The sequence below is a fragment of the Siniperca chuatsi genome, linkage group LG24, assembly GCF_020085105.1.
Source record: "Siniperca chuatsi isolate FFG_IHB_CAS linkage group LG24, ASM2008510v1, whole genome shotgun sequence".
NCBI classification, from domain to species: Eukaryota; Metazoa; Chordata; class Actinopteri; order Centrarchiformes; family Sinipercidae; genus Siniperca; species Siniperca chuatsi.
Genome location: NC_058065.1, coordinates 11,087,054 through 11,102,680, shown reverse-complemented (window position 1 = coordinate 11,102,680; position 15,627 = coordinate 11,087,054). Strand labels below are relative to the sequence as shown.

Sequence of the window (15,627 nt, the reverse complement as noted above, 5' to 3'; positions counted from 1 at the left end):
TGACTGTTCAAATAAAAACAGCCCTTAAAATTTCAAGTTTACATGAACATGAACAAATTGCACAGCATAGCTGAAAATGATCCATATTTGATTCTCTGTCAATGTTTACCCTGCAACCTGCCAGTTATCCATATTTATATCAGCTTCTTAAGCTTTGTTTGAAAGACATTTTCCCTTTGCTGCTTTGCAATATTTAAATCAATAAATCGATGATATACATTTGTAAGTAACATAACATTAAACTTTGAAATCACAAGATGCGCCAAAATTGACTTCACCAGTAAAAAAGAGAAGCTGGGTTTGAGGTCTTTGAGGTCCTCCACACTGTCACTGCATGAATCATTCCTAATTTCTCCATTTTCTTTATGGAGGTCAATACTGATCCTTGATATAAGATCGTGACATACTTTCCACAGTTTATGAGTTACAAAGATATGTACTGAGACCTATACAGGTCACACATTTTGCACAGAAATCATTGCTGAGTTCCTCAAAAATGCAAATGTTCCCTGTAAATGCCACTCTCAGTCACTCGTACGTATACGTAACACCATACGGCCATAATGTCAGGTAAGGTATGAAGGATGTTTAAGGTAGATGTTGTTTTGCGCCTCTCCCCATTTTTATTGCTATTTTCAATTCTATTTATAATTTCAGTCGACGTTCCTCATGTCGGATTTTTCCATTGCTGAGAACTTGCACTAACTGCGTCAGAGCCTTCGAACATATAAACTATCTCTTAATGCTTACATTCAAAAAGGATGCTTCCTTTGTTCTCACTCTCACTGCCAGGGTCAGCACGGTGTTTACATCACTGAGTCGTTGCCACGGCAACAGACAGCACCTCACAGTCAGAAAGAGGAGAGTCTGCAATGTTAGATCTAGAAATTCTTGAAAGTCATATGAAACAAAGCAAAACAAGAACAGATCCAGTGCAGTTACATTATAAAAAATGATTTTGCAAGTAGCGACTCGCTCCCTGATAAGAGGACATGACTTAAGAAAACAAGTAAGCTGTGACAATGTTTGATAAGTAGAGAACTGAAGACTCGACTCGGGCTCTAGAAACTGCACCGTACAGTGATGTACAGTATACCAGCATCCTTCAATCCAGTGTAGATTCCCAACTAAATCCTATAAACACACTCAATGAACCAAATGTAAACATCTATTTTGTACTGTTATGATTGCACAGCGTGTTGGCTTTTTAAAAGTTGACTGTCTCCACTGTGAACAGAAAGCAAAATGGAAAGATTTAATAACTTCATAAAGCCAAAAAGCATGAAGACATGCAGGCAAACATTCAAAGTACAAATTCAAGCACACACTGCACATCTGCACACACACACACACACACACACACTGTATGACTGCAGTAAGTCATTTCAGAGCCTATTAAATCTCCATTAACACACAGCCTCCCTGCTAGCCCGAGCTAATCCAACCCAGGTGTGTGTGTGTGTGTGTGTGTGTGTGTGTGTGTGTGTGTGTGTGTGTGTGTGTGTGTTTGTGTGTTTGTGAGTCTTTTTACCCCATCTCACCACTGCTCCTATATTCTCCTGGCCTTTTCCCTTTCTTTGCCTCTACTTTAACTCTATCTCTTACTCTCTTGTCTCCCCATTTCATATCTCCGCTCCGACAAAAGCCTCCATTTCCCACGCTCTCGCCCTTAAAACTAGCAGCTCTGCAGCAGCAAACCTTTTCCAATTAGGTCAAATTATGGCAAATTGCAGCTCTCAGTGGGAAACCAGACTGACACACCTCATTGTTAATCTAATTAATCACAGTCATCTCGAAGTCACCTACAGTCTGGAGAAGACAGCCGTAAAATTCTCCTCTTTGAGTCCATTGGTCTCTCTTCATCATCAGCTCAGGTTAAGGCTTTAAGTGTGTGCTGATTCTTTAAGTGTGTATCGATGTGCTAATTTACGCCTGGGCTGCTACATTCATCCGTGAGCTATTTTCATCCCTTTGTCTTTATTTAAAGTGTCTGAGAGTGAAGGAGAAAAACAGATAGACTGAGGTGAACTCTAAAAGACAAAGCATCTGCTTTCTATTCAGCTGAGTGCCTGAATAATGAAGCTGAAAGATGATGCACAGTGACAACAGGGTTATAAAATAGACAGGGCAATGGACTGAATAGAGAGGTAGAGGATAGAAAGATGAAAAGATGAATGACGGCTTTATCTTGGGAACATAAAAGTGGTACGCATTAGTACACTTTCTCTAGGTTTTCTTTAGCCATGGTGGCTATCGCTGCTCATGTCAACTGCCCGCATCTTCCTCTGTTTATTGCAAACAAAGCGCTGTTGCCGCTGCTGGAAATGTAAAACGCATCCCTTGCTGCACTGGTGGAATTTTTCCAGGAAAGACCTACTAGACGCCAGGTGTTCGGAGAGGTAAAACCCTTCCTGAGCTGACATTTGGTTGATTTGCTCTTGTGTTATAGCAATCATCCATATAGTAGTAGCAAAATGAAGATTTATTTATTAGAAAAAGTAATTTAAATAGCTTTTAGCCTCGTAATTGCGTGCTTAAACTTCATTTTACTTTAATCTGAATGCAAACTCCTCCTTTAAACTTTAAAAAAAGAAAACATCTTTTTCCCAGTCCAAGTCCAAAAAGAAGGCCAACAATACTGCTTTTTTTTATCTTGTGGGGACTACTGGATCTCGAAAACTAATATGTCTCACACACACACACATTAATGTTCTGGGAAGGTACTCTGCAGGAGAGAATTTGATCTCTGCTTGGAAGTGACGCTGTTCCCTACTAAAGCAGTACAAACACACGTTGTTATGTTTGTGAGTGTGTCTGTGTGTGTGGGTGTTGGTGACAGTACAAACAATTCCACTCCTCTGGAGATCCCTTATGAGAATACTTTTCAAGTGTGTAATAATAACAATACAGGCCCACATTTACCAGAACATTTTATTATTTAAATGGTTTAAACAGTAAGGGGGGAGGAAAATCTATGCAGTTTGATTGTATAGGTGCTTGATCTTGAAAGGTTTATATGTAAATGTCTGCGGTCTAACATCATGTCAGGCTGTAAAATATCCTTTTAAAGTTAACACATTTCAGGAACTAGGCTCAGATTGTTGTGTTTTTCTCCCGTCCGATGCATTTTACAGTTTTATTTGGCCGCAGTGCTGTGAAATGTGATCTGACTGCAGCTGGTATCAGCTATTGTAATGTTTTTGTAAGATACTTGTGACATAGAGAGGCTGATGAGACAGATGTGCACAGCTGTGACTGTCCACAATGCAGCCCACCCGCATTTTTACTGTGATTCATCATTTGTGTCTGTGTTTGTGTGTGTGTGTCCAGATACTGCTGAATGTTCCCCCAAGTCCGTCCAACTCATGGAAGATGTATTAGAAGTTGACTGGCACCCTCTGGTGGCAAAAACAACTCTTTACATTTACTTTTAATCTGCACTTTCACAAATAGTCATGGAAAGCTTGAGTTAAATTCAAACAATAAATACAAAGCAACCATAATTGAGTTACAGTTGCTTAAACTGGATGCAGACTTACACAACTCCTGTTTAACTAAATAAATATCTTAATAGCATTTCTAATACTGTAGTTGTTTTTCACGTAATGAGTCATAAGAAACTCTTGCTATTTGTATGGGGGGTAAGGCATTTTTCAGTGCACTGAAACCACCAGACACCCAACAAACAAACAAACACCCTTCAGACCTTAGTTTGAGATTAAATTGAGAGGGTATGAATTCATTGATATGCACATAGTATAGGCAAGGTTACTTATTGCCCTGAACTGGGGAAAAAAGGTGCCTATTGGTGTATAAATATGGCACATTGTATGGGATTGGAAAAGTAACATGGACATGGAAAAGCAAGTCTATAACAAAATCTGGAAACCATCTAAGATATGGTGATGTTGGGGATCTTCTCATGCAATAACATTTTTAAAAGGCCACTAGATGGCGTTAAAACATTTTGACACTAACTCTCTTTCAGCATTCTCATTATACAGCCTTTCTCAAAAGCCAATGCTTCAGAAAGGCAAAGTGGTTTCCTCACATCTTTACCACAAACTTCCCAAAAAGTTCCACTCACTTTAATGAAACACACATCACAACCCTTCACCTAATTGTAACCTGTACCCTAAAACCCTAAAGTTAAAGTCTTACCCCTCAAAAAGCAGTCTCTACCCGTGGGGAACATGTATAAGAACATGAAACACACACACACACACATACACACCTGCAACCAATACGACTCTCCCTGCCTCGCTTCTGGAACTTGAGTGTTCGTCCGCTGAGCAATGTTTCTATTTATAGCAGCAGAGCTACGGCTGTTTCTAAAATGCCTGCTGTCTCATTCTGTTTTGCTTCCCTACTGTTTGACAGATTTGGGGGCTTTTCATGACCTGAAGTCGTATCCTTAGATGACAATTGAATGAGTTAGAAGAGTTTGTCATTTGTCTGATTCTATGCTAAACAGATGTTCAAGGGTACATCCATTAGAAAGTATAGTGTATCTGCATCAGTGTCACTTGAGTATGTCTTAACATGACTTCACTGGTAATCCTTACACCATACTGACCCTTAAAAGAAACTTGGAGCACATGTATGCAGCTAACTGACTCCTCAGTTTGTCACTTGTTTCTCCTCATTATTTTATGGCTGAACAAAAAACAAAATAAAAGCAGATGGCATTTTCAGAACTGCAATCAAAAGTTCTTTAGGAGGATAAAGTTAAGGCAAATACTAGTTACTTTTCAGATTACAATTTTTCATACCCTGTCCAGTGAAAACCATGCAGCGATCGAAATTTGATGATTCAAATTATTATTTTTCTGATGAACTGAAGGATAAAGTGTTCCTTCATGAGTTGAAGAATTTTAAACCAGTGAAACACTGACAGGGACCACTTTTCTGCAGAATGAATACTTTTACTTTTGATACTTTAGGTAAATTTTGCCAATAATACTTACATACTTTTACTTATATAAGGTTTTGAATGCATGATTTTTACTTGTAGTGGGGTATTTTTACAGTGTGGTATTAGTACTTTTACTTAAGTAAAGGATCTGAATACTTCTTCCATCACTGTCTACTAGTGGAACTTTGGCCTGATAGGATTCATCCTATGGGGACCATGACTATATCAAAACACTAACTCATGGCAATCTGGCAACTAGTTTTTGAGATCAAAATTGAGTTTAGGGAGAAAATAAGTGGAAACTACATAAACACTATAAAAAGGGAGTTTAGCGCAGCAGTTTGAAAGATGATACTGATTTAGCCGCCCATAGCTCCTCAGGCAGGTCAGTTCAAAGGAACCTCCATGTCAGAAAACAAATTGCTGCATGCTTTCAGTGTAGTCTTTGGAAGGGCAAAGCTGGACAAATTCAGGCTGTGATCCCAGCTTGGTTCTTGTTTCCTCAAAAGTAAAATCAAGCTGGTGTGTTTTTGCTTCAGTTGCATTTAGTGTAAGCTGGAGATTAGAAAGAAAGAAAGGGGTCTAGCAGTCCAAATGAGAAGGGGAACACAGCCAGGATGTCTGTAAAAGTGAGTCAATAAAAGTGAAGAATGGACGGGAGTGAGCTTCTGTGAAGAAAAATGAAACCAGGCAGAAAAGGGATGGGTGGGTGAAGAGGCGAGGAGAGCAGTCAGTAGCCACCCCTCTTTCAGTCTGAACCCTGGGGCCTCGGCATGAAGTTCTGACCTGGAATTCCAAATAAATAATTCCCTAAACCTCCCCACTGAAAGAGACTCATCCACACATACAGGAAGGGGGTGCACCAAGCAAAATGCACAATTTCTCCAAACCCATGGCTTATTTAAACTAGCTTTCCCAGTATTTGAGGCTATATTTGATAAACACACACTTGATAATTCCACAAGACAATAACAGACACACATGCATGCATGGAAGTGTACACACTCACAGGTATTAATTCTCAAAGCTTAGCTCTCAGAGCAGCCTAAATCCTGCATGTGTGAGCAAGAACATTTAATAATCCTTACTAAATACAGCATGAAACAATTTTATTCAGTAATAAGTAGGCATGCAAAGGGAGGCATGACACTAAGGTCAAATGCTCTGCAGTTTATATAAGTAATTAACAGAGAACAGAGAGTGAAAGAGAGACTGGGCTACCATCATGAGTAAAACAGGCAAGACTTTGCCATGTAAAACCAAGTAGAACAACCGAAACAACAAAGGTTTATAGTACATCTGTGAAGGCTGTAAGCAAGATGTACCAAGTTATAAACCAACATTCAGATAAAAAACAGAACTTGATCAAATCAAAAAACAATATTGGATTTTATTCCTTTGGGCTCATTTTTCCGCAACGGCACAGGATATAAACATGCATCTTGATGTTCCTTATGAAGATTGTTGCACGCATACACACACTCGCTGAAACACAGAACACTCAACATAATATCCATATTACCCTGAGTAAAGTGTCAGGATAGAAAAACTCTGACTAAAAATAAAAATGGATAATGAAAAATGCTGTAAAGTTGTCCACATTCATGATGAAGGTCAGCTTTTCTACTATGTTTATTGCTTTGCACCAAAATACTAAAGCAATTTCCTTGTATGTGTAAACCTACTTGGCAATTAAGCTGATTCTGATTCTGATTCTGAGCTACGACGACGATTATTTCTATTGATTTTGATAACATTGTGCTCACCAAATTGCTGAGAACTGGGAACATGGTGACAATGCAACAAATCAGATGGAACAAGAAAAATGGACTCAAACGGGTCTTCCTGCATAGTATTTCATCAAAACTACGTAAAACAAATGGTTCTTGGGGCTTGCTGACTTATTGACTACTCGCAGGGCTAGTTGGTGAACTACTGTAGCTGGCGAGCTAACGACTAACACACTAGCAAACTCAGAAATATGCAAGTGCCAGTCAGTCACAATAGCTATGATCTTTTTTCTATTCTCTGTACTGTCTGCATTTTGGTCTAAGTATATTCATTTCATTCAATTTATTTAACTGGGAAAAAAGACTTAAAGCTAGCTAGCTTGCTAATTGATAGCAAGCTCATTAGCTTGGTCGCTAATGGAGCAATATGTTCACAGTTTATTCAGAAGACATATTTGTACCATCGACTCCTGTCTCATGACTGTCTGCAAACCATTCCTCTTTTGTGGACAGCAGCTATTGGTGTGACTGGGCCTTTAATTCTTTAAGGCAAAATTGTGACATCAAAGTGTGCGCTGTTTGTAAGAGCACCTGCAAAGACAATAGCAAGCTACAAAATGGAAGTAGATATACATGGAAATAGTTTTCCAGAAATTAGACAGTGTGCATGGGGCAAATTTCCATTGCTTATCTGGTAATGATAAAAAAAATAAATAAACTGTTGCTGTTTTTCTTATTGCATGTTTCTTGGGAAAATGGGAGGGAATTTAGAACCACAGTATTAAAAAACCTTTGGCGTGACTTAATCTTTCTGTTACTGTTCCAAGATTAGACAAAGAGCGGGTGTGTTGTGAAACGTTTTCACCCAGTGTGAGTATCATATCACCAGAGTTTACACTGATTGAGACAAATACATAAATGGGAAGTTGTAAACTTAACACACCATAGCATATGTGAGAGGATCTTATCCACGCTTCCCCTCTGGCCCGTGACAAACCACATTAGAGAGAACATTAGTGGACACAGGGGTCACTGTAATGCACACAGACAAATACACAAGGGGACGGTGATTTTTCCTTCAGGTCTGAAAAGTGTACAATTAGATCATCCACCCACTGCCTTCAGATTCTCTCCTACACACATGAAAACACATTCATACACACTAAAAGTAACTCAACACTGCTGCTTTCTCACTGGAGGGGAGGTTTCTGCACCAGACAGAGAGATTCTGGCTGCGGAAATTAATGTTTACTTTTCAGCCGTCTCTGTTTCAAACTGCTCTCTTTTCAGTCATTGTTGAGAAAACATCCCAGAGGAGATGTGAGATTGCTAAACCAAAACACACCCTGCTGTTTCATATGGTTCTTTTCAACGGAATATCAAGGAAACTTGTCAAAATTTGCCCTGTGAGGTATCATGTTTCTGTACACAAAATGAGAAGAAGCTTTAAATATTGTTTGACACACATTATACAGTATGTTGGGGTCTCCCTCAGGTAGTTGTTACATCTCATTGGAATCAAATGTTGATGTCATATCCTGTTGGTCTCTAAACTGCATTTTACTGTATGCTCTGCTATGTTTGTTTGTCTGATTACTTTATAGCACAAAGGGAAATTGATTTACAGCACAAAACAAGAAAAGGGCGTTGTTACGTGTTGAGAATAAACTAAGTTAGAGCTTAAAGACCTTTTGAGCTTTTACAGAGCTAAAACAAAGCTAATGTTTTTTGAGTATCTAGTACATTCATACTGGTAAAAAAATGACTCGAATAAAGTGTTCTAGTACCAAAAGTGTACAGAAAATGCCAGAATTGCATACTAAAATCATCACATTTCTCATTGAGTTGCTGATGGACACTTTTCACGAGTAACATAGAACAAAGATGGAGCTGCTCACAGGTCAGAAAAATTGAATATTTGGCACATTAAATCATTTTATACTAACTAGCAAAATAGTGCACCGTCAACAGTAATCATATACTATACAACTGTAACAGTGAAAGATTTTAAATTCTTTAATGAGGTTTACATCATTTCAGTTGTGCTTCAGTGTAGCTAGCTTATGCACAGCTGCAATAGCTACACCAGAGCTGATGTGCACCTCCTCTAAAATGCAGCAACACATTGGGGCTACGGCGTCTGCAGAGATGCCATGTGGGGACCACAAGAAGTACGATTGGCTAGATTGGGCTGCTTGTGTTTTCTCCCACAATTGGTGAAATGTGACACTGAACTTTAAATCAAAACCCACGCAGTAGGTATCTACTGCAGGGCTGCTGTCACCACTGCCAAAACCCCTTATAAAGTATAAATCCAGCTTAACACTGTAGTGAGATAGAGGCTAACTGTCTCATTTGCTTAGTGTAATCATACAAAGCTACCACAACACATATAAACATTAGAAACCTTGAGTCACTTGCATTCAGCTTTCCCATCCTGTTTACAACAGAGAAGCCTTACAAAGCCTTAAAAAAGAGGAAGATGGTCCAGAAAGAGAGTGGACCTTACTCATATGTAATAAACATTTGAGTCTAGGGCCTAGACTAAGTCTTGGTTGAGCCAGTTTATGGAGAGCAATCCTGCAATATTGACCAAAAAAGAATTTCACTATAGCAATTACAGGATGTTAAGATGCAACTCTTTCAGCTGAAAGAGCATTTATAACTCTGTGTCTCCCCCCCCCCCCCAACACAGAAATCAGCCTGGTCTGTCAGTAGGTTATACATGTTAACAACCAGGCCCATTAAACTTAATGAGGACCATAATCAAACTACAGCCCATGCAGACCCACATTCATAAATCCAGAGCTTCTCCCTGGAGGGGAACTGTACTAGAATATGCTGCAGAGGTCATCTATACCATAACAAGGAATGCTTATCAACAAGAAACAACAGGTTCAATGGTATTTTTTGAAGGATATCTGCTAAAACTGATGATTTAGTGAACACAGAATTTCACCAGGTGTAACTCATTCTGTGAACAACACATGCAAAGAGAAAATCCACCCTAAAATCATTTCTGTTCACTTCTTACCAATACGTAAGTTGCAGAATGTTTTATAATTTAGCATATTTAATAAGCTCTCTGTACTAAATATTGAAAGTAGATCTCTAGTATCTTACCACATGTGTATTGGAATCTCACTCTTCAGAACGGCATGTATTTATAGCAAGAATGATCTTTAGATCTTTGACTCACAGCAGCTCTGATTCATGATGCCGTGAGATCAGACTAAGACTTTAAGACAACTGTGAACAGATCCAAATCAGAAACCACTGCTGTAAGCCAAGAAAAGCAACCTGTACCTCATCACAGTTTCAGTGTTTTGACGGATGTTCTTGCAACAGCGTGATGACATCTTATATTTGACTGCTTGACCTACATTATGGTCCAGTAGCTCTGCACTCTTGCTGCAGTGATACTGTTGGTTAAACCAAGAAACTGTGTCTAGATTTGCGAGACGTCTTGGCTGAACTGTCCAAGGTAGTGCGTGCATTTGTTTTTTAGTGTGTATTTTGGTACAAGCATTCCAGAGAAGTCGAACCATCAAGGTCGTGTTCCTCCAACGCAGCCTCCTCACTCTGAGGGAACTTAGGGAGGAAAGGCAAAATGGATAACAGTTAGGTTCACAAGTTCAAACTTCTCTCTTTCCTAGAGCATTTCCAATAGAAAATGTATTGAAACAGGGAATCTTGCTCATCCACATTTCAAATATACAGCTTTTTTTGTTTTGATTTTCATTGGAGTCATTGAGGCAATTCAGTAGTTAGATTTGTCTCATTCCTGAGAGTTTGTGACTGATGATGCAGCAACTCATCATAAAAGCCTGAGACAGACCATGTTTTCCTATTCCACTGGGAAACACTGGGGAAAGTTAGTCTCTGATTACTATATGTGCGGCTCTTTTTGTGTCAGTTAAAGCAATATGAATCTATATATCTACACAGTAGGGGACAGGAAATGTGCGGAAATGATTAGTTAATTAATTGATTAGTCTATTGGCAGAAAATTAAAAGCAACAATTTTAATCATTGATTGATTGGTTAAGTTATTTTTCAATTGAAATTGACAAAAATCCTCTAAAACTTTCCTGCTTTTCTTTGTTTCCTGTAATAGTAAACTAAAATATCTTTGGCTGTTGGTCGGACAAAACATCTAAACACAATCTAGGAAACTGTAATGGGCATTTTTGTACTATTTTCTGATATTTTATAAACTAAACAATCAGTTAATCAAGAAAATAATCAGCAGATTAATCTGTAATGACAATAATCGGTAATTGCAGCCCCAGAGAGAACATTCCAAAATAAAGTTACAAAGTGCTTCACAGCAAAAATCTTAAAATCCACACAACTAACCGGTGAAAAGATGCTAAGTCTCTCCTCCTAGTTCTGATTAGAAGCGTTGCTCCGGCATTTCTTTCCAATGCTCAGACCATGTGTTATTGTTGTTATAAACACTTCAATGTGGACCAGTTTTGGTAAAAAAAACACAACTGCTGGCTCCTGGCAGAGAGCCATGACCTGTGTCACCGCCCCAGCTTGTATGGTTCATAGCATAAGCAATGGCAAACATATGCAGCAGTTCATACTGCAATGTCTCTGAAATATGGAGGTTGAATCAGAACGCACGCTTTCTGATAAATGAAACATTACGCCAGCTGCTTGAAAAAATGTTTTTACAGGATGAGTAAGCTTGCAACACAACTTTTTTTTTTTAATTAGATGTTTCACATACCACATGGGGGATTCTACCAAAATATATCACAGTAATGTTACGCAGGAAATTAGCCAACAAACTGTCTCAGATCGATCAAATGTTGTAAATGTTACCTTTAAAGGAAAGATTTTCCCTCTTTCTTCACTAGGTATCTTTTTACTGGACGTGCAGATGGTGGTGGACTGACTGACCAACATTGCTACATAGAGCCATGCCGCTAGTATGGCTAAAAAAACTAATTTAGTGATCCTAAGAAAGCAAACAATAGACTGGTTAGACTTTCTCAAAGTGTGTTTCTCTACTTCTCTGAGCTCTGAGTACTCTGACGTAATTCAGCAATGATGCATAAACATTTATCAACATGGGGGCATATATAGAATTTTAAGAATGATAACAACTACATGTAAGCAACTGTAATTCTAAATGTTAGTTTTCCAAATGAGGACACTGGTCAAATACAGACACCTCAATAAACACTCAAATTAGGTGGGGGATTTTTCCACTTCACATGATCTTGTGAGACCAGAACAATCTGAAATAGGAAATACAAAATTCCAAATGGTAATCTTCCAAATTCCCAGTTGCCATGGTTAAGTTACAAAGTAAATAGAAAAGTGGGATTTCCTTTGTGCAAACACAGAAATAGCCACTTACTGTCTCATCATGGGTGTCACTAAAACAATCAAAACAGACCAAAATTCGGGAACAGTTTTTGCACACTAATAGCAGCTCTTTAGACTTTACAATTAATATTACCTTACTTGATTAGATTACTTGTGAGGCTCCACTGTGTTAGTGTTAGTAGCTCAGTTGTTTGTGTAATATTTTAATTGTGATTGTGAATACATGCAGATTACACCACCACAAGACAAAGCTCTGACCTCAAAGAAACACTGCTAAATAACTTGTTATCAATCATTTAGTAGAAATCATTGTAGTTTCATTTTGGAATGATTTTCTTCACTTGGTCTCTCTTCTAAAGCATTAGGATAAGTGGCTCTAAAAATAGACTCTACAATGTCAACATTCTGGCGCCCCATAAACAACCAGGATTAAATTAGCCGACCACTGTTTCCTCTCTCAGCCTTTGCGCGTGTGCATCTGTGTGCGCTTATATGAGCAAGGCATTGTCAGGAAGGCAGAAGGACTGTTCGGTGTGTGCTTCACATGCTAACGTTACAAATTCCAGTGTGTCAACGTTCCTGTAAAAACCTACACTGTTTTTGTATTTGTGCTGTTTTGCAAGAACATGTGTTGATGTGATGTCCAACTCTAGAGTCAATCACTCCACAAGAAGAGGAATTTCCAGTCACCGACCCTCCTACTGTAATAACACGGAGGGTGCTTTCTGATGATTTTTTTTTGCGTCATTGTTCTTTCAACATCAACAACCTGACCATGGAAACATAGCTATTAAGCAATCATGGCCAATATAACTGTCAGATGTTGCTTTTTATGTAAACCAATACATCTCCACTTTGTTTCTGCTTCTCCCTTCCACTCTTCCTCTCTCTGCCTCTCTGTCCATGTCCCCCTCCTTAAAAAGGCATAGCACGAGACTAATCCACACAGATTGCCCTACCCACACACACACACACACGCACACACACACACACTCACACTCCATGGTACCAACAAGCAAATCATTAAAAGTGGGATCTCAACTGGAGCAAAAGTTTGGACATTGAACAGATACACGAACTTGCGCCTACATGTAAAACTATGTCTATCTAAAATTAGTCGTCTATAGCTGCTATTTTCTTTGTTTAGTGAAATTGAGACCTAAATATAGCCATTTTTTTGCTATTCCATAGAATGAAAAAAATGTTGGTTTGGGATATTTTGGTCCAAACTGTCAACCTGGCATTAATACGATGATGAAGTGCCTCCATTTTCCAGCTATTTAAAACATGGGATTAGCCAAAAAAGACAATCCCATTTGGTTAAAGGGGCACTCCACTGATTTTACACATCAAGTTCAGTTTACTGTATTTGTCATTTAGAGTTCTACTCAGCTTGAGAAAATGGTTGTATAATGTCTTCTGTGGCTCTGGAGGAGATTTGTCAAGTCTGAGAATATAACCCTGATGATGTCATCGTAATGTCATGAGGCTTATTTCAACTTGGGCTTGGAGACTACAAATTTATACAGAAAACCTGCATTACGAACTGGAGGTGTGGAGTTTGAAAAAATACAGTTTACCAGACGGGGGGGTCAAATGAAAGTCTCTATCCAGTTGCAATATGGGAAATGTAGGATCCAATGTTTTTGGAGCTTGACCCATATGTAAAAGTCAGGATTATCTCAACCTCTGCAGCTTTGTTTTTGATCATTCTTTTTTGTTTTAAATCTGCCTCTCACAAGTCCCCCAACTAAATGAAAGTGACATACTTTATTGCTGGACAGTATTTCATTTCCAAATGTACTAAAATGACAGAGGATTTTACACCAATCAGCCACCATGCAGCTGTTGTCTGCCATTTATAGGACGCTATGAAAATGAACATGTAGAAACTTCATACAAACTCCAAACAGGGACAATTTGAAAGAGACATAGACAAGGGAAAACTGGGAATGTGCTTAGGGCCCTGGAGTCAGTAGTCAATGAGGATTTTTTTCCTCTGCTATCTCCTGATATAGACAAAAGTCCCTCTGACTACCTTTCAGCTCTTTCATTAAACCTGACCAACAGAGCACACCTCCATCAGAGCTAGTAAAAACAATGCCAGGTTGTAAATTATGACTGTATCTGACAGAATGTTCTTTTTCACAAATGTTAAGGATTAAAAACTACTAAACTAATGAACTTATGGCAGGAAAAGGATGGCACGGACACACCTGAACATGCGTGCTCCATCCGTGGGAAAAGATCATGTAAATTTCAACATTTCCTTAATTCAAGATATCTGTATAAAATGATGCGTTATGTGCTTGTTCAGTTTGCATTTGAAAAAAAGTACATTGCAGCTAAATCCAATCTAAAATCTGCTCCATTCAGTACATTCCCAACATAAAGTCTTTGTTTACACTTAATTTCAGGATTTTACTTCACACCCAACAGTGTGTGAAACCTCCCAGCAGACCAACAACACTTCTTGGCTCAGTATTTTTACAAACACTCTGAGGTGCAATAACTTCATGGTCCAGATTGTACTAATGATTCCAAACTGATGGCCTCATGTTATCCTCAGTAAACCGTAGAGGGGGTGGAGGGGGTGAAACGGCATGGAAAATAGAGTTAGAGCGGTGGGAAACTCTGCTGAGTGAGAGCTTCTTGACATCTCAGAGAGGAAGAGAGGGAGGAAAAAAGAGTGTGGATGCCTGCCTGTGTGTGAAAGAGAGAGAGAGAGAGAGAGAGAGAGAGAGAGAGAGAGAGAGGCACACTGCAAGAAAGTAAAACAGAGAGAGTGAAGCTGGAGCTGTTCTTTGTAATAGGAAATGATGGGAGAGCTGTGTGAGGGCTGCATGTTTCTGACCCTGTGACCGCTTGCAGTCGTGAGAACCGAGTCCCGGGCCATGTGTCCTTAAGACCCTCACATCAGTACACACACACGCTGCAGCACGTACACACACACTTACACCCAAGAGAAGCAGAAATATGTATCAGCTAAGGCAGAGAAAGAGACAGTAAGTCTACAAAAGAAGCAGGACAATGATCACACATACCTTTTCACCAGTGCATGTGGACTCATGCCAACTATGCAGTCTAAATAGCCCCCCCCCACTAAAAATAAGTCGCCCAACTATGTTTTCTTAAGGATTTCATACCTGCCTTCCCCTTATTCACACTTAATTTGAAGCCTATATGAAGACAAAAGCCCAACCAGCCCAAATCTGTGCACTTCATTGCACATTTTGTTGGAATAATTGAATCCTTAGAAGCTCCATAAGCGTTTCTTTAGCTTTACCAGAAGTGCTTTTGTGTAAGGTGTGACTCTCACAAGGGCTGGAAACAGGGGGGGGGGGGATCCAGGTGGGAGAAGAGAAGCAGTGCTGTCTGCTGCCCCTTCCCCCAGTTAATTACCCATGTGCCCTTAGGCAAGACCAAGATAACTGCTCCAGTTGTAGTGTACTGGTTTGATACTGGACAGCTTCCAGGTGCAGATGTCAGTGGAGGGTCAACACTCCCTCTTCAAACCCCATACATCTTCCACTTATGCTCTCTGACTCTATACACGGTCAGATTTCAGAAGCACAGGCAAATGATCAGCAGCAGATGTCTTCTGGCATACAGTGAATGTGCTTGTTTCTAGCAGAAATA

General features: G+C 39.3%; 1 protein-coding gene across 2 annotated transcripts in view; it reads right to left on the bottom strand.

The window, feature by feature from the left end:
* LOC122872138 (rho GTPase-activating protein 6-like) overlaps nucleotides 1-15,627 on the bottom strand; it is a 75,208-nt gene that overhangs the window by 58,465 nt on the left and 1,116 nt on the right. Inside the window, exon 2 of one of the 2 annotated variants that reach the window (XM_044187936.1) lies at nucleotides 10,191-10,236. The exons of the other annotated variant lie outside the window; for it this stretch is intronic. Within the exon in view, the coding sequence (XP_044043871.1) occupies nucleotides 10,191-10,193 (3 nt within the window). The 5' untranslated portion in view covers nucleotides 10,194-10,236. The remainder of the gene's footprint in view (nucleotides 1-10,190; nucleotides 10,237-15,627) is intronic. 2 annotated transcript variants of the gene reach the window in all.